Source organism: Heliconius melpomene, chromosome 4 (assembly GCF_056956725.1).
Source record: "Heliconius melpomene rosina isolate 202511_hmr_F chromosome 4, ASM5695672v1, whole genome shotgun sequence".
NCBI lineage: Eukaryota > Metazoa > Arthropoda > Insecta > Lepidoptera > Nymphalidae > Heliconius > Heliconius melpomene.
Genome location: NC_140392.1, coordinates 6807814 through 6827715, shown reverse-complemented (window position 1 = coordinate 6827715; position 19902 = coordinate 6807814). Strand labels below are relative to the sequence as shown.

The 19902-nt window shown below is 32.2% G+C and overlaps 2 protein-coding genes across 2 annotated transcripts; both read right to left on the bottom strand.

Annotated features, from left to right (window-relative positions):
• Window positions 1-5784: 5784 nt before the first annotated feature.
• LOC146539583 (uncharacterized) lies at window positions 5785-10327 on the bottom strand. The gene is made up of 7 exons (XM_085185139.1): window positions 10231-10327; window positions 9429-9621; window positions 8950-9034; window positions 8201-8365; window positions 7714-7837; window positions 6403-6470; window positions 5785-5971 (listed from the first exon to the last, which is right to left on the bottom strand). The coding sequence occupies exons 2-7, from the start codon at window positions 9518-9520 to the stop codon at window positions 5915-5917; spliced, it is 591 nt and encodes a 196-aa protein (XP_085041265.1). The 5' UTR covers window positions 9521-9621; window positions 10231-10327; the 3' UTR covers window positions 5785-5914.
• An 8471-nt stretch (window positions 10328-18798) lies between these two features.
• Window positions 18799-19626, bottom strand: LOC146539582 (uncharacterized). Its single transcript, XM_085185189.1, has one exon. The coding sequence runs from the start codon at window positions 19624-19626 to the stop codon at window positions 18799-18801; it is 828 nt and encodes a 275-aa protein (XP_085041315.1).
• Window positions 19627-19902: the final 276 nt, after the last annotated feature.

Here is a 19902-nt window from a genome sequence, read left to right as displayed (position 1 = left end):
TATACATAATTAAAATAGTCTTATAATTGATTCATTTTATAATGATTCCTTCGTGTATTTAATGACAATCGCAAGAGAAATCGATTGACGTAACAATCATTAAAATTAGTCAACGCGTTTGTGTCTACACTGCCATATAAGGAGAAACATACAAATAGAATACGAGTACATGATGAGACTGATAAACACATTGTCCTTCTTTGCCTCGCACAGTCGGTTAAAAACAGACTAAAACTTATCGAGAATATACTATAAAAAAACATTTTTTTATAGTATGTTCTCGATAAGTTTTAGTCACAACAGATTTTCACCATTGATGGAAAACTACTTTAAATACCAGTGCAGTAATTAACCTATTTAAATAAAAGTAGGTATTACCGTAAAAAAGTACTTCAATAAAAAAGTTACATCATAAATACGTTAAGAGAAAATTCTATTCATAATATTTTTATTATATAAAATGTATAGCATATTAATATATTAATATTAATAATATCTTTTACCACATTTATAATAACGTATAATCGAAGCGTGTACTTTTAAAAGCTTTCATAGATAATACACACTTATTCTATTTCCCTTGCTAATCCTATCTAATGATAACCGCAGAGATATCATATATACTAATCTATATTTTTATGATAAAATTGCAATTTTATAACCATTAGAATAAAAAAACTTAATGTAAAAGCGCAATTATATATTCTATAAATATTAAAATTAAGACTTACCAATAATATAACAACGTCTGTTGAACAAGGCTGGTATTTCAAAAGCCTACTAAATCTAAGAGTTCTTTGGGCCATGGTCAGGGGACCCACTGGTCTTGACATATGAATGAGAGGAGATGGAGGAGGATGAGGTGGTGGCGTAGACACTGGTGGTATATTACGGCGGACAGTTTCCAAAGGCACAGTTCTAGCTACCAGAGTGTCACTACCAACAGAATTAGCACTTCCACTGAACATGTTCATCAAGTCACCAATTGACCCGCCGCCACTCGAACCTGCACTACATCGTAGTTTGTCCAGATCAGTCAAACTTGAGCCACGACGGACTCTTAGCCGGGAACCACTAGCATTAGATCGGGTCGACGCAAACGCATCACATCGCACATCAGCCTCGCTGACCGCTTGACCCTTTTTATTACGCACCATGACGACTGTTTCGTGTAACACGCGAAAACACGTAACTTATTCACGCCGCATGAAAAACACAAATACTAAAGTTTTACACCTGAAGTTAACAAAATTTGCATACAAATGGCTGATAGGTGCGCGCGCGTCGCATTTATTAGGGCCACGGCCACCCGCAGGATAGAGATACCGCGTCCTCGCTGGTTTCCGGTAACATCGCTCGAAAAGACAACATTTAAATTAGAAAATAGCTAATTTCTCCTAACTTGCATGTGTGTACGCCACAAGGTCTGTTTGCGTACTGAGAAAATCGTGGTTTTTTGTGTGCGTGAATATCGTAACTCAGTGAAACTAATGAACTGATCGGGTTCAAAGGCGTCATGGGACTCGACGGGCGGTACCACTTACCCAACGTTAGGCGACGGGACGCCTAAGCAGAGACATGTAAAGTCTCTTGGAAACGCTGTTTGGTAATTCATTTATTTATCTAATACTACCATATCAACCCTTTACTTCTGCCTTTTAGCTTTTAAATAAAATATGATATGAAATTGATGAGTTTTTAAATTAATCTGTATTCTAAATAAGAGAGTTTATGGTCTTTATTGTCGAACATAACTCTTCGATTAATACTTTGCCGTAAGCTAAACAAAATTACGATTCTCGATAATACCAAACTTGCTTCAACTTGCTTCTTATTAAACAATTCTTATTTGTCCTTGAAAGTAAATGGATATTAATGTTGAAGATATAAAATTTTATTTTTTGTATTTTCTACGAATTTCACATTAATATAATAAGATTTACTTACATACATTGAAGATAAGTGCGTAGGAAGGAAGTTATTTAGAAAATAATATGTTTTCTTCCATATATTTAAATAAAAAAAATACAGAATGAAATTTAGTAAAGTATTTACATCGAAAATAAATGTATTCAAGATTAAATTATATGATAAATACAAGCGTGGGGCGGTCGAAATTAGAAAGACGATTTAGAATTTGCATTAATATTGAAAATACTAATAGTATTTATATATAAAATGCAAAAGTAATTTAAAACCTTAGCAGGCATCTCACTTCTTTTTAGTCTAATTTAGAGCTGACTTCTTTGTGCTACGCTAAGCTTTAGTTATGACCAAGGTCAGCCCATTAACAGTTTCAGAACGTAACAGCATTTTCCCATTTCCCAGCAGTAGTTTATGTAGGAATGTTTTTTCACAGCGGGATTAAAATACTATAGTTCGTATGAGGTATTACTAATATTAAAATATACATTTATCTATGATAATATTATACCTAACAGCCTCGTTCATAGCCGTAAATTAGCTTTTAAATGACATTAAAATGGTAGTAATACAGTTAGTATAGTTTTTACCGGTTAACGACAGTTAAATACTAATTGACAGCTCTGAGTGTTGCTATTGATTTTATATGTAGTTTTATAATAAAATAGATTTAACGATTATTATCATATATATTGGACAATAAAGACAAAGACGCACTTAACTAAGTCTTAATTGGACACCCATAGAGCCAGACACTCCTTGATTAACTTCAATAAAATATACTAACTTGATTGAGTTTTGAGACAGTCGTAAACTACACTGTAATCTTTGAAAAGGAATAAACAGAGGTGTTAAATTACGTGCGATGTCTTTTCAGCGTTCAATATAGATAAGAAAACGACATTTTTACATATCTGTACCTATTTTATTAATAGGACTTGTTAGTAATACATATCATTAATATAAATTAGTTTGAATGACTTTCATTTTATTATTCAACTTATGTATTATCTTTTTAAGTATTATTTAATTTAATTATTTTTTTGAAGTGAAAACTTCTTTAGCATCACTGTGATTTGAAAGTCGAAGAAACGAAAAAGCAACAGTAAAAAGAGAAACACATAAATTTATAAGATTCAACGTGAGAGAAAATGGGATAGGCTATTTCATAATTTTGTTACCATAAACCTCTTGTCAGTCTGAATAAACCTATGTAATATATATGAGTAAAATGGAAAATAATCATCAGATGTTATATCACTATGGTCATTACTTAAACCTACTTAAACAATTATCCTCTTCCCGAAAGTTTATATTCGTCTCGTTTTCTTGAAGCCAATAGTTATTTTTAGTTTATATGAAAATAGAATAGGAAATAAAACTTACCTTGCAATCCATACCTTCATAAAGCTCTAAAAATACACATACGAGTACATAGTTCTCCATTTGCATTTCAAAAATAATATTTCATAGAAAAAAAAAGAAACGATTGAAACAGATAAAAATATAATTCTAAAATAAAATAAACAATATAAAATTATTAAATTCAATGTAAAAATGTAAAAAGATCTGTTTCATCCGTTCGTAATTGTAAAATGACTCACGTTTAGCTGCATCACGATTTTGTTGTATGCTCGATGCCACCGTTGTTTTGGAGTGAGTTTAGGTTGCTCTGGATGGAAGTCCATTGGTTCTATCTCTTCTTGTCTATCCTGATCTTCATTGAAGACACTATCTTCAGGATATTGTTCGTCAGATTCATCGAACCTCTCTTGGTCTGTAAATTTATCGTCTTCTCTGAACGCATCATCTTGGTAAGGCTCTTGGTCATCGGCATACCCCACATCCTGATCGAACGATTCCTGTCTTTCAAATCTATCACCTTCTTCAGGAACTTCATGGTAAGTTGGACGTTCTTCTTGAAAGGTCACTTTTGATTTATCCATTGCTTGTTCTGTGAACAAAATTTATCTTTTTACTCATGGTTCATGAATTAAGATTTATTTGATAAATATCATACATATTTCAATTAATTCGATAGTTATAGTATAGTCATAAAAATAGCATAATTATAAAAACCTACTATCTAATTCTATAATTATATAAAACTTACCTTCTAATGTTGTTGGTATCGTAAGCTTTTCTTCATGTTGCGAAATAAATGAACCTTGTGAAGTTTTTCGATCAAGTATGGAAGGCGTTTGACTGTGATAACTATCAACGGAAGGTTTCCTGACTTGTGATAAAGTCTTCGTTGGCGATGCAGTTTTCTGTATATTGGATTCCTCTGCCGCCTTTTCTTCTTCTGTGACATCCTCATGTATGATATCATCTTCGTGATACCTATCCAGTGAAGTCCTATCGCGATCCACTTGATCAAGTTCAGTCTTATGGTACTCATCCTCGTAGGCACTTTCATCGAAGCTTCCAGAATAATCATCTGGAGCATCAGGTAAGGTCCGTGTTCGACGCACTGAAGGTCGTTGTATCGATTCTTGTCTTCGAAGCGAAGGTGTTCTTGGTAACATAGGGGCTGACGTAGTCACAGTTGGTACTGATGTCACGTCTGGGACGGATGTTGTTGCTGATATTGAGGTAGTACTCGTAAATGAAGTAACAGGAGCCATAGTTGACGTCGTTTGCGAGATATGTGTTGTTGTCGTAAATGATGGCTGAAGTTGTGGCTGTGGCTGTGTTGGTGGTTGTTGTTGTTGCTGACTTACAGCTGGAGCAGAAACAGCAGCAGCGGCAGCACCAAATAGACTTCCTAATTTTTTCGCTCCACCTGCCATTAGTGAACCTAACGTAGCCGCTCCTGTTAAAACAGTTGATTGGAGTTGTTGTGCTGGAAGTTTTGGTATTGGTTGCTGCTGTTGCTGCTGCTGTTGTTGACGTTGCTGATCTTGTAACATTTGTTGCTGTTTTTGATATTCTTGTTGATTATATAATTCTTGTTGTTGCTTTTCATATTGATCTTGCTGATTTTGTTGGTAATTTTGTTCTTGCAAATATTGATCTTCTGGCTGATAAAGTGGACCTTGATTATATTGTTGATCCTGATATTGCTTTTCTTGGTGGTACTGTTGATCCTGTTGATATTGTTGATCTTGTTGGTAGTTATTATCCTGTCGGTATTGATTATCTTGTGAATATTGATTATCCTGTTGGTACTGGGTGTCTTGTTGGTATTGGTTATCGTGAAGATATTGATTGTCTGTTTGATATTGGTTATCGTGTTGATATTGATTATCGGCTTTATATTGTTGATCTTCATGATATTGTTCATCCTGCTTAAATTGTTCATTCTGCTGGTAATGCTCATCTTGATGGTACTGTTGATCTGGTTGATACTGTTGTTCTGGTTGATATTGTTGTTCTGGTTGATATTGTTGATCTGGTTGATATTTTTGATCTGTTTGAGCTTGTTCATATGGTTGGTCTTGTTTATACTGCTGGCCAATCTCGTAATCTTGATCTAGTCGAAACTGTTGATTTTCCTGATATGGTTGATCATTTTTATATTGTTGATCTTGTAAATATTGCTGATCCCGTTGATATAGTTCATCTTGTTGATATTGCTGGTCCTCTTTATATTGTTCATCTATTTGCAACTGTTGCTCCTTTGGATATTCTTGTTCACCAAAGTAACTTTTCTCTTCTTTTGGAATCTCTTGTTGCGTTGTATACTGTTTTATATCACTTTGAAATTGATATTGTTGGCTATTATCAGTTTGTTTTAAGTCGTTATCAGTTTTGAATAAACTTTCAAACTTATATTGAAAATCGGACTTTTTATCCAAATAATTGTTATGGTCTTTTTTTAGTGGATCAATTTGATGATCTAACTTTTGAAATTGTTTTTCTTCATGTTTGTCGTATTGTTGTCGACTTTTATCATAAGTTTCTTGCTTAGTAGTTACAGGTGGTTGTGGTTGAATTAATGAATGAATTTTTGATGATAATTTATTTATCACAGAATCTTCTTCAGTTTTCACTGGGTATGAGAATTGCGTCGAACTTTCCGTCTCAGCCCACGTTGTCTTTTGCGCTGAAAAACGACACAAACATTTAAACACAACAAACGTAAAACTTTCGTAATATTTGTTAAACAATTCAGCCATCTTATTTATTTCACACGCAACAATAAACTAATGATTAAATTAATATGCAAGAGCAATATTGCCCCCGTAGCGGAAATTTTTATCAGTAAACATTGAAACTGTATTCAATGTCATTGATAAATCGTGCTATTTCAATTTAAAGTAAGATTTATTTTATTTTTAGATACATTGTAATAATTTATATACTTATATTTATATAAAAACATAATTAGCTTTAAGCCTTCGTGGCATAGAAGTACAGTATCTGGATATAAGCTCTATGGTCGTGGGTTCGATTACTGCTCGGAGAAATTAATTATTTTTATTTCCTTGCCCGGGCAAGACAAAGTGGAAAAATATTAAAAAGTGCATAAAGTACCTGTCGCGGCCGGTGGTGTTGCATGTGGTGTCTCATCAAAGAAAGGCTGCATTCCATCTTCATCATAACTAAGCAAAACATAATATTATTGCAGATAAATAATTTAATTGAAAATATATTTTAACATATCTTCTAGATTAATAAATATAAATTATTTATATAGATTTTTAATGCACTTAGTTTCAATTTATCAATATTATTTAGAGGGATTTTTATTAATTGTCTAATTGTATACGAATAAATCACACGTCGACAATAATATTGTAATATCTTTTAACACGCATACGAGTATATAATAGTTACATATAAACAATTTTTGGCGTAAATTGGACGTCCGTTCGTTCTAGTCGTTTTATTTTATTTCTTTCTCTACATTATATTGATCAATTTTAACCATTTATCTATATACTAGTGGACCCGGACGCGGCTACGCCTGCTTGATCTATAAGAATATTTATTAAATATTATATAATATATTTATTTTTATAAGGATGAATATCAAAATATAGTTCATTTTGGGTGACGTTTTCTTAAAACAACAAAGAAACTTTGCAAACCGGTGCTTAGCAACGACGATTGTTATTAACATGGCAGAATAAATTGCATGTCAAATTAGAAAGTATTTTAATTTATTAGTACATATGTGTAATGTAATGTTATATAGCCTATAGCACTTCTGAAGAATGCAGCTTTCATACAAAACAAAAACATAGTAAATCGGACCAGTAGATCCAGAGATCTTAGCGTTCAAACAAACAAACAAACAAACAAACAAACAAACTCTTCCGCTTTATTATATTAGTATAGATATATAAAATCGAAAGGTCACTCACTCATCACGAAATCTCAGAAACTACATGTGCTAGGAATCTCAAATTTTGCATAGCAGTTATTTATAGGACGTAGGTGCTCGCTAAGACGGGAATTTGCAATATTCGACTTCTAAGGGGTTGTTTTTGGGGTTGAAAGTTTCTATGAAACTTCGTTACTACAAATACTAGGAGTCTCAAATTTTGCATAGACGTCACTAGGACGTAGTCATGGAGACAGAAATTAATAATAACATAGTTCACGCGGGTGAAACCGCGAGCGGGCCGCTAGTATCTTATATATCTACCAATAGATCAAAATAACTTCGAGGCACTGAGTGTTGAGTCGCGGGACTCCACGATTTTACCTTACCACCAGAACGAAAAAATGATCGTTCAAAACACTGATATATCAATCAGTCATCGTTACTTGCATGTTTTGAAAAGTGCCATAAAATTAAATAATTAATATTATATAGCCTTAAATACCAAAAGCACTCACCTCGTATTATAATTGTTGTCTTGGTACTGTTCGTTGGCAGTGGTATGCATGTCTTGGTATTGTGATTGGTACCCGTAACTGTCGTAGCCGTAACTCGTAACGTTGGGCACAGTTCTTTCGGGTTCTACGGGTTAAAAAAACGATATCATAAATATAATAATTATTTTGATACATATAAAACATGTACGATGTAAGCAAAAATATATTTTACTTGTTTATTCTAGAAATTATAAAAACGTTTTTCTTCAGTTTCCCACTGTATCCTGCACATAGCAGGGCTGGCAGAGGCAACCTGGGAAACTAGTGTAAAGATCCTTCGTTCCTATTATTTTTTACAAAAAATCACAAATTCCCAAATATCTGCCGAACCACTGAAAATCGGTTAACATAAAGGGGGGTGAAATGGATATTGAGGACATTTACCCATAGACAACCGTTGTTTCGTCGATTGTGTTACACCCTGTATAAATAACCATGTTATACATACGCTGTGTGTAAGGCACGTGCGTGTGCGCGGTTGGCGCGGGCGGCGCGGGGGGCACGGCGCGGGTCGCGGGCGGGCGCGGCAGGCGGCGCGTGCGGCGCCCCCAGGAGTCCGCGGCAGGCGGCACCGGCAGCGCTCTACCGCGCTTGGGCGTTGACGATGGTGTAGCTATGGATTTATGATAACATACATTACATTAGAAAAACCGCACACTGTCTGTTTGTAAGGGCGACGGTTACGGGTTCCTTTCCCTATTTCCCTACTATGGAGTATGAATTGTTATCATTTTCCCGCTGTGGAACAAGACAAAACACGATATTGGAAATTGGTAAACCAGAGTCCAGAATGTCTCAACACTAGCTTTTTTCTGCCTTCGCAAAAATGGGTTATATACATTTTAAAACATAAAAAATTAACGATTATTTTATTCGAGACTTTTCTTGGGAAATAACCATACGTTTTTATTGAACTAAATTGAAATTCTTTTACCGTTGTTACAATTTACTTTGTTACCAACCATTTTAATGCTCTTAAAATACTGTGGAATTGTAAGAAAAAAAGCATTGTTTGAGTATTTACATTGACTAAAGATGCCTTAAAATTGTTTATTAAAATAAAACTCGTTTAGGACATATACCCATAATATGCATATTTATGTGTTAAGAAAATCTGTTAAAAAACAGTCTACTTTTATTCAAATCTAAAAGAATGGCCATATTGGATTTTGTATATTTACTTTACAAATAATATACCTGGAAGACTAGCTGCGGTCCGTCGCGGCCGAGGTCTGTACGGTGCCATCTCATTGTAATCAGAATATCGTGATGACGGCGGTAACTGAAACAATAAAGTTTAAGTTTTACATTTTATTATTAAAGTCGTATAGAAATTGTATGATTTTTACCAGATACTGAATTACAAAGGTCATCTCTCCATAAGTGCGAGACACTTACTATATTATGTTAAAATGATAGAGTGATTGTTGTATATGTGAAGTTGTATATGTGAATTTACTTTAAAACCCTGAAGACAGCACAGAGTCTAAATATAAATGTTTCGATTGTGGGTACGATTCGGAGAAATAATTATATTGCTAAAAATTTCACAGAAGAAGGAAACAGTTATAAGAGTAGAAACTAAATTGCAGGTTCCCTACACTAATATTAGCGGGATAGTGCGTGAAGCGAAAAAAACTATCTTCATATTTTATTGGTAATTTTCATATAAATACCTGTTTAGGCGGCATTTGCGGCAACTGCACGACCGACGAGCGTCGTTTGTTAACAATATTCTCATATTCAGTGGGGGTGAGTCCGCACTCATCGTAGAAGTAGCGCCCCTCCCACTGGCTATACGGGTACGGGTAACTGCTGGAGTCGTAGAACTCCTCGTAGCTCGCCTGTTGCGATATATGTGAATGGTCCCTGTTCATACAAATTATAAAATAAGTTGAGTAAAGAAGGATAATGTATTTTATTAGTCTATGTATGTATGTAATTGTTGAAAAATAGAAGAATTAAGAGTCTGGACCCATTTTTTAAGAAAAGAAATCTTCCTGAGGAGCCAGTTTTTGTCACTTTTTATGCAGTGGGGTTTCTTGTTCTAATAAAAAGAATAAAATAAAATTAAGTCTACATTAGTACATAGTGTAACTTGGCCTGCGTTTCTTAGAAACCATCCAAAAGGCTCTAACCAATAAAGCCAGTATTATACGTTTTTGAATATTTTTCATTTCTTGAATAATAGCTTTTTCTTTTGCTTTAATTTTATATTTATTTTAAAAAATATATCTCTATCTACATTATTATTTCCAATTCCAAAGAAATATCGAATTAAATCGCCCCAAGTTTTTTTTTACAAGTATTAGAAGAGTTTGCTAAGAACAATTAACAAACATTAAACTTGATTTTACATTATTAGATATATACATATCGTAATTTATATATTACCTACTTATATATTAGTTTTATCTATATCTATATCTATAATATATATATATAATAATATATATAATATATATATCTATAACTTACCTAATGTGCGTACTAGTGGTGTATGGGTCGTACCCGTATCCTATGCTATCGTCATACAAAGTATTTTGACGCTCAAGACTTGGCCTTCTTTGTTCCTCTGAAAATAAAAAAAATATTTATTCAAGGACTTGAAAAAACATTTATTCAAGGAATGTCTCATCACAAATTTAGTTTTTTCTATGATTAATATCTTTTCAGTAGTATTTCATTTAATTTTAATTACCTATCGGCTGTTATAAGCAAATCTACAGTTTAATATCAATTTGAATATTTACTTTGCCAATAAATATAATATTAAATTGTCTTGTTTTATTTTGATTCAAAGCAGCAAGTAGAGCTAGCACAAAAACGGTAGCCGACTATGAAAAGAAGTAAATGTATTAAAAACATGGCGGAACAAAGTGTCTGAACACTACTTTCTCTCTGCCTTTCCAGCTACATGTTTTGTATTAACTAAGTAAAACTAAATTAGCAAAAAAATTAATGAAAAACAATTAAAATATATATACCTCCAGATTGCCAATCCGCCGCCGTCCTCCACGATATAGCCGACTCAACACTCGCCTGCGCGTGCAACTGCGACCATGTCTCTATCCTGTTAATAATTAAATAATAAAGTAAACTTTAGCATTTAATATACAAATCTAGTTGATATTTTGTTATTAATAATAACTTATAGAAATATCTTTATATAAATTAATAATAACTATACCATTTTGTATATAAATTTTTTTATTTATGATATCATGAACTAAAAAAGTACCGAGAACTCACTGTATTATTGATCATTTACATAGAAATCTTTACATTATTCTATATTTCTATTAATAAAAGCCTCAATTACCGGAGTTTCAATAAATAGATACAAGTAAATATTAACATAATATTCGATACATTTTTAGTAAGAGCACTTAACACTTTAATAAATGTTTTTTATATTAATTGTCACTAAAAAAAGATTCCACCAATTTAGTATGTTAATTTAATAAGTTTTAAAATATTATAAGGTTTCTTGGCATTCTGTAAGCAAATATTATTATTAGACCCCAGGAAGTAATTACATTAAATACCTACAATACTAATTACATTAAAATTCCATAATAAATAGCCATTGTGATTCCATTTCTCCTCAATATTTAAGATAACTTCAAATATTTCAATATGCTAACCCAATATTCAAATGAAATAAAAACAAATCTAACCCAACAATGAATTCGTTCAACTTCAAAGTTTTCGGGGCGACAGTATTATAACTTAAAATTTTATAGTCTTTTAAATTAATTTGTATGATTTAATAAAAAAAAAATATAATTATAATTAATTGTAATTAACATAAATATATGTTACATACAGTAAATACTACAACGGCTACTTTCATTTGGTCATTGATTTCTAACTCATGGTGGTTTAAAATATCAAAAATATAGAAAAAAACATATTTAACAAATAAAAAAGATTATTAATAATTCAAATAACTTATTTTATATTACATTTTTATTTTCATACCTATTAGTCCTAGGTTGACTGTTGTAATAGAGAGGGTCGGTGTCGCCGTGTAGGTGGTATTCATCCCTTTCATACGAATTTTCTCGAGATGCCTCCAAAGACCTCTGAAATTAGAAAAAAATAAATGATATATATTTTATTAATATATTATAAAAGGGTATAAACTTTTTAAGCTACTTCTTACTTTTTCTTTTTTCTTCTGTACAAAGAAATGAAGAATATAAAAACCAATATAAACTCCTTATAACATGAATATTATTCTGGATGCCATTAAATATTTATATCAATATAGCGCTAAGAGCTAAAATAACCTTTTTAGCTATGAAATAAAATGAAGAAGTCACCTGTGGCGTATGCATTTGATGTGCTGCAGTTCGGAACTGCGACGCGCTGCAGTTGGCGTGCTGGCCCACTGGGTAGTTAAGGTCCGAAGTGTAGTCGGAGTCCTCAGAATACCCCGCTATGGAAATTTGAATAAAAAAATAAATAAATCAGCTTCCCACAGCAGGATCCCCATAGGCAGAGGGAACCTAGTGTTAAAACACTCCGTTCCTCATTTCCCGCCGAATTTCGAATACAAATTTCATAATAAAATTTATATATTTCATGCCAAAAAGAAATAAACTATACAAAAAAGACTTGTAAGACGCTAAACGAATCGGCCATAATCTAATTTTTATAAAGGAAAAGTCATTTTGTGGGACATTTCGAGTATTCTAAGTGAGACCGCAATAATATAATGACGAAAGCCATTAAATATCATTAAAACTGATGAGATAACGCGCTGTTGATACAATAAATTGATTCGGTTTATTTAATATTAAATTTCTCAGTAGCGAAATCTGACGTAATTGCCGTATAATAATCCATCCATCCATCATATTTAAATAATATTAAATCAGTTTCACGCTGTATCCCGCACACCGCAGGGTAGGCAGAGACAACCTAGTAATCCTGCAGGCATTGCGTGTTGAGTGGCGGAACTCAACGCCGCGCTTTGCCTCGACACCAGAGCAAAGACATGGAAATATAAACGTAAATAAATATTTCAATTCCTCGAGTGGGAATCCAACCCACGACCGTCGCGTTACAGTCACACCCTTGTGCCGATGCGCGATGATGGCTAATGTTTTGTTGATTTACCAATTTACCATCCAATTAAAATATTAGATTTTACTGAAATACTGTTTTTAATAATAGCCAATGACTTTTATTTTTTACCATAACTTCATTTGAAACTAGTAATAATTTCTGACGTCTTTAATTATGTAGACATAAGAAATCGATATTGTATGTACGTATGTCCTATACAAACATATATCTATACTAATAATATAATAAATCGGAAGAGTTTGTTTGTTTGTTTGTTTGTTTGTTTGAACGCTAAGATCTTTGGATCTACTGGTCCGATTTACTATGTTTTTGGTTTGTTTGAAAGCTGCATTCTTCAGAAGTGCTATAGGCTATATAATATTACATTACACATATGTACTAATAAATAAAAATACTTTGTAATTTGACATGCAATTTATTCTGCCATGTTAATAACAACCGTCGTTGCTAAGCACCGGTTTGCAAAGTTTCTTTGTTGTTTTAAGAAAACGTCACCCAAAATGAACTTATATTTTGATATTCATCCTTATAAAAATAAATATATTATATAATATTTAATAAATATTCTTATAGTTCAAGCAGGCGTAGCCGCGTCCGGGTCCACTAGTGTTATATATAATATATTTGTATGCCCCATATATTCATACCGAGCTTACTTAGCAGTACAATTTTTATTCCTTACAAAATTTGTAGTAAAGGTAGAGGTAAGATGTTTTATTACTTACTTACTTTGACAATGACAATGGTTTCTTTATTGGGAAATGTTTTATTGTATTCGGGATTTATTAATTAAAATATGGTTTCGCTCTGGAAAATTACTAGAATTAAAGTACGGGAAAATTGCAAGAAAATAGAAAGGAAAATTATGATACAGTCAGAAATATCTCGAAAAGTTCCATTAATTAACCTGACGTCTGTTGTACTGCCTTGTAAACTAGGAAAATACAAGTATACAGGTGTTTGTTTTTTTTTGTAAATAGTATCAATCAGCTGTTTTCACAGCGATTATATTACGCAACTCATATTAGCATTTACAAAACAACCAATAATGGAAAAACTTTGTATATTTAGTTACTTACAAATAAATCAAAAGTAGCTTATACATATATCAATTACTTGAAAGGATCTTATTTAAATTTTTTCATATACAGCTACAGTCTTGATAAAATAGTATGAATCTCTAGCGGCGAAAACTTTTATTACTACCTATTGACAGCTTAATGTAACACATGAATATGGTTTTGATTCCTTTTACAATAATAATTTCCTTTAACAACAATTTTACAAGAAATATTTTATACTAGCGGACGCGCGCAGCTTCGCTTGCGTAATTAGGGGTGAATTCTAATAATCCACGAAACATGTGTTCAATGAAATATTTTTAAGAGTCTAAATTTCAATTTTATCGGTGGCGATTTAAAGATTTTTCCATAAAAACTTTCAACCCCTTATCTGCACCCTTGGTGGGTGAATTCTAGAAAACCATGAAATACATCTTCAATTAAATATTTTTTAAGAGTCTAAATTTAAAATTTTATAATAATCGGTGGCGTTTTAAAGATTTTTCCATACAAAATTTCAACCCCTTATTTGCACCCTTAGGGGAAGAATTCTAGAAAACCATGAAACATATGCTCAATTAAATACTTTTAAGAGTCTAAATTTCAAATTTTATAAAAATTGGTGCCGATTTAAAAAAAAATCTATACAAACTTTCAACCCCTTATTTGCACCCTTAGGGGGAGAATTCTAGAAAACGACGAAACACGTGTTCAATTAAATACTTTTAAAAATCTAAATTTCAAATTTTATAAGAATCGGTGCCGATTTTAAATTTTTTCCATACAAACTTTGAACCCCTATTTCACCAAAATTTTTCAAAATCCCTCCTTAGTGGATATCCAGATTACGAAAGTAAACTTTTGTCCAAATTTTACGTTTCTACGCACAGCGGTTACGGCTGTGCGTGCGTCTTACCTCAGTCAGTGAGGACAAGTCCTTTTATATATATAGATAAAAAGCTACTCTTTCATTTAAATATAAACAGTTTAAACAACAGACATATGTGACTGTAAGCGGGACAGGTATTGGGTTCGATGCCCAGTCAAAAAAAATACATATTTTATATTTTCCTTTCTAATATCTTTTGTAGAGACAAAGCGCGGAAGTGCCTCCAGAATTCAGCGGAAAGTGGGGAACGGATTTTAATTAGCACGGAGTGTCTTAGCACTACGTCTTCTATTACACTTAGAAACAATTGACAACTTTCAGCAAATTAGAATATTTACTTACATATTACATTCTAGGTAGGTACAATACTTACAATGTGCCACGTACTGCAACTGCCGGCGCGCTTGCTCCGCCCGTTCGGCATCGAGAGCGCCGTTGAGCAGGTCGAGCTTCCGCTGCAGGTCAGCCCCACCAGTGCCTTCCGCATCTGAAATTATTTATTTTAGAACATAAAATGTCGTTTTTTTTTCGTTTCTCGTGGCGTAACTCAACGCCGCGCTTCGCCGTGACGCCAAAGTGGAGATATAATATTATTTAATATATCATTTGCTCGAGTGGGAATCGAACCCACGACTTAAAATGTCGTAATGAACAATTTTACAAGCTAAGCTTAACATAAATTGTAGCCTTTTTGTTATTCTGATGTACCTATACACTATTTTACTGTAATCATTGAGTTTCATCTGAATCCCTTCAGTAGTTTTTTCGCGAAAGTGGGACAAACCCTCATAAACTTTCACATTTATATTGAGTTCGATATCTCTGACAGTTCAATACTAAATGCAAATACAAAAAGAAACTTGTATAACAATATTAGAAAAACAGCCACTGTGTTTCATTTAAAAGGCGTTCAACCTCAATCAGTGCATCTAATGAACTCTCGTGACCCAATTCCTTGAAATTTAATCCACTTCCTCATCAGTATATCGCTAATAAGCCATCAGGCTGCGGGCAACACAATCGAATAACGTAAGTTTGTTTCGAAGAAAATCACTTGGGAAATGAAAACTTGATGAATCCCTTAAAATAAGTATAGAATCAGTTTCACGCTTTATCCAGCATCAGGTTGACGGAATCTAGTGTCACGACACTCCGTTGCCCACTTTCCGCCAAAATCTGGGGGCATTGCGTGTTGAGTGCCTTGCTGTGCCTTGAGTTGCCTCGACACCAGAGCGAAGAAATATAAGTTAAAGTAAATATTTAATTTCGTCGAATGGGGATCGAACCAATAACCGTCGCGTTACAGTCACACCCTTGTGCCGTTGTACTACCACGGCCTCAGCATCATGAAGCATCCATTAAATAGTTCGATTGCAATAGAAACTATAAGTTTGGTTTATTGAAACCTAATTGTTTGTGAGAAAGTTATAAATTTAATTTCCGAATCGGTCGCAATTACAAAATTTAAATATGGCTTGGTGCTGCAATTATTGGACTTGGACAAATATATATTTAAAGTTACATAAGCATCCCAATTAGCTGATTACAGTTTTCAGTTTGTGGTATTACAAAATAATTATTGAAAAAGAGAGAATTAATATATATTTTTTTTAAAATACAAAGGTGTTTTTATTTTACACTTTATGTCCTAACAAAATATGTGATTATTAGAATGAAATTTACCAATTTTTGGAAAGAGGAGGAATTTTTGAGTTATTATCCTGGAATTCCATCGGGATGGAGATTTACGCAACAACGGACGCGTTTGTCAATATATCTAATACGACAATTTTTGCGAGCAAAATCAAATAAACTCAAAAAAGATTTAATATTACGATTTATTAAGTGCAAATTCATAATTATACTAAAATAATTAAATAATTTTCCCTAAATAACACTGCGAGAAGCGTGAAGCTATATATAATAATAATAATAATAATAATAAAGCCTTTTATTTACCATTGCCACAGTTACAAACTTAATGCTAATTTAATATAGTTTACTTTCTAATTTATTTATTTTATCTACACTATACTATTATTTATTTTATCTAAAATATTACTAATAATATTTAAGCATATGTTATAAGGAGATATATATATTATATTTTTACATATTCTAATTTTACATTAGCGTTGATTAATTGTTTCTTTTATAGTCTGGCAAATATGTTATTGATAATGGGAAGCACGCGCGGTAAATTGCGCAGTATACGTATGCGCAGAGAACGTTCGATCAGTGTTACCCTGTTATGTTGTTTTACTTCACGCTTAGCAAATTACATTTACCTATACGATAATTAAAATATCTGATCATGTTTATGTTGTAGTAAATTATACAAAACGAAAATTTTATGAGGATATCTAAATATCGCAAAATAATCAGCTGTTCCATACATTGTTGTCGAGAATAAAATCAAGACTAGCCCGAAAAGTATAATAACATTTTTGAGTCAATAAATAATTAATCAATTCTAAGCTTCTGCTTATATAACTAATGGCACATGATATTTACGTATATGTGTATATACTATATACACACTTATGTACAACATAAACATTCAGTGTGCATAATACAAGCTTATAAACTATGCAATATGAATAAAGAAATATCTGGCAATATTTAAACTTCTTAAAGATTATATAAAAGAAAATAATATTGGGTAAATTATTTCAATAAATTTTGAGGTACAAAAAATGAGAGTGCGGTATCCCTTTGCCATAGTTTGCCATTTGCGTCAGTGTGAGCGCTACGTCCTTACAGGAAATTCGCACCCACACATCTTTAAAGGTACAATCGAGCTCACACTATATTGTTCAAACAAGAATATAATTAATTGTAATTACTGCTTTGATTATTTGCTTTATTATTTATCAATTTTTATTTTTTACTTTCTTGCATGCATTAATTAACGTTTTAAATAAAACGGTAATAAAATTTTGATTTAATTTGGAGATATAATTTATTAACATAATTTATTTGTTAAGACCTCTATTTCCATTATTTAAAAATTTTTTTACTTATCCATAAGTTGATTTTACATGTTGCCTAACGCCAAAATCTTGTATTTGTTTGCATGTTTTATATATTAAATTTACTTTTTAAATTTTACTTTTTTTATTGAATTTGGATTGAGAAGATTTGTATGTGGCCTCATTATAATAATTTAATTCAGTTTTTTATTTAATTTTTCAATTTACCATATCTTCATTTTGCATGTTGCTTTGGTGTTTTTTACTAATTTTTATAATATTACTGGATAAATATACTCTACTACGCCTTTCCGTATATATGATGCTATCATATGATATTATATTCATATTTCATAGTAATGAACTGATAGCGTTGCACTCGACTGTACCGTAGCCCGGTCACACCCCGCAACGATTCCCCGCGAGCCCTTACGGGGAATCGGCCCGGCGTGAGCGGGGTGTCTATATGCAGACATCAAAATACGCTTTCTGCGCAATTTGCCGCGCGTGCTTCCCATTATCAATAACATATTTGCCAGACTATACTAATTACTTTATAATACACACTCTACTACACTAATTACTTGTTACTTACTGTTCATTTACTTAATTTTTTTTTTTTAGTTAACTTTTATTCTAATTTTATTTATAAAATATTTTATTTTCTTATTTAAATTTTTCTAAATTATTTATTTAATATAATTAATTTAGTAGTATAATATCAGGCAAGGTCCCCAGACTGGGTATAGGCCTCCTCCAAAGGTATACACTTTTTCCATGCAGTGCCGTTTGCTTTCAATTGGTGACATTATTATGTTGCTATATCTAATGTAAGTCTTATATAATAATCTAATATATAATGATCAAAGTCTTTTTATTTTTATTAATATTTTTTCTTTTCATAGTTTTTTATCCTTTGGAGGGTTTTGGTCGTACTCTTCCACGGTGACCAGCCGAATTGGAAGATCTTTTGTTTTAATTTTGTTTTTTTTTTTTTATTTTATTTCTTCTTTTCTTATTAGTTTTACTATGGAGGAGGTGCTTGATTGCTATGCTTGTTTGTTTTATTATTATCCTTATTTGTAGGATTAATTACAAAATTTAATTTTCCTTGTTTTATAACTCCTTCTGAAAGACTGTTTGATGGTTTAGCTGGTACATCCTTTTGTTGTATTTTGTTCTTTTTATTTATTTGTATGTTTTTCTCTATATTGGTTATAGTAGCATTTTCAGGTGATGTAGGTAATTTACGCTTAGAATTATTTTTCCATACAATAAGTCGATCATATTTGATTACAGCTATGTTCCCTTTATCTCTTTCTAATTGTAATTGTTGTTGTAGTTCTCTTCTTTTCTCCAGTATCTGTTTTGGATAATCTTCTTTGATGTAATACTGCGTACCTTTCAACTCCCTCTTTTGTTTCATTATTTTTATTTTTGTGCCTAGAGTTGAGAGAGTAACTACTATTGGTCGTGTTCTTTCATCTTTCTTTCCTATTTTTTTGACTTCTTGAATGTCGGCATAATTTAGTTTTACAGAGAGATATTGCTCCAACCAGTTGATTACGTTTCTTTCTAGGCTCTCGTATGTTTCTTCGTTGTTTTCTATACCGAAAATAACCACATTATTTTTTCTTGTCTGTCTTTCTAAGGCTTGAATCTTTTTTTCTTGATTTTCCACTCTATCTTTCAGATTTTCGTAGTGTTTTTCTATTAATGAAAATTTCTCTTCAAATATTCTAGTCATACTGAGAGTTACTTGTTCAGTAATAATTCTTCCCGTTTCTCTGATTTCTTGTTTTTGATCGTTCAATTCTATTGTAATTTTTTTAAGAGCGTTTAAGATTTCTTCCATGATTCTAAAGTGTTATTGTTTTGTGTTAATACAGGTAGTGGCCTCTGTTGTCGTCTTTTAGCAGATAACTTTAATATTTATTGATATATATATATATATATATTTATAAGTCCTGCCCTCTCGTGGTCAGTGGAAGAAGCACTGATTGATTTTCTTTAACAGAGCTATGTATTTACGCCTGTTATCCGCTAGATGGAGTCTTACGGTCGTGTCGCAGTTCCCTATCGAAATGACTTGCTTTTTTTTTCTTTTTTTTTAATAAACTCCTAGATTAAT

What these genes read in the sequence shown, in the direction of transcription:
- LOC146539583 (XM_085185139.1), bottom strand. Translation starts at nt 9,520, where the DNA reads ATGAGTGCGGACTCACCCCCACTGAATATGAGAATATTGTTAACAAAC. An exon ending in CGCAAATGCCGCCTAAACAG is followed by an intron (nt 9,035 to 9,428) that starts GTATTTATATGA and finishes TTATTGTTTCAG; the next exon opens with TTACCGCCGTCATCACGATA. An exon ending in AACACCACCGGCCGCGACAG is followed by an intron (nt 5,972 to 6,402) that starts GTACTTTATGCA and finishes GTCGTTTTTCAG; the next exon opens with CGCAAAAGACAACGTGGGCT.
- LOC146539582 (XM_085185189.1), bottom strand. Translation starts at nt 19,626, where the DNA reads ATGGAAGAAATCTTAAACGCTCTTAAAAAAATTACAATAGAATTGAAC.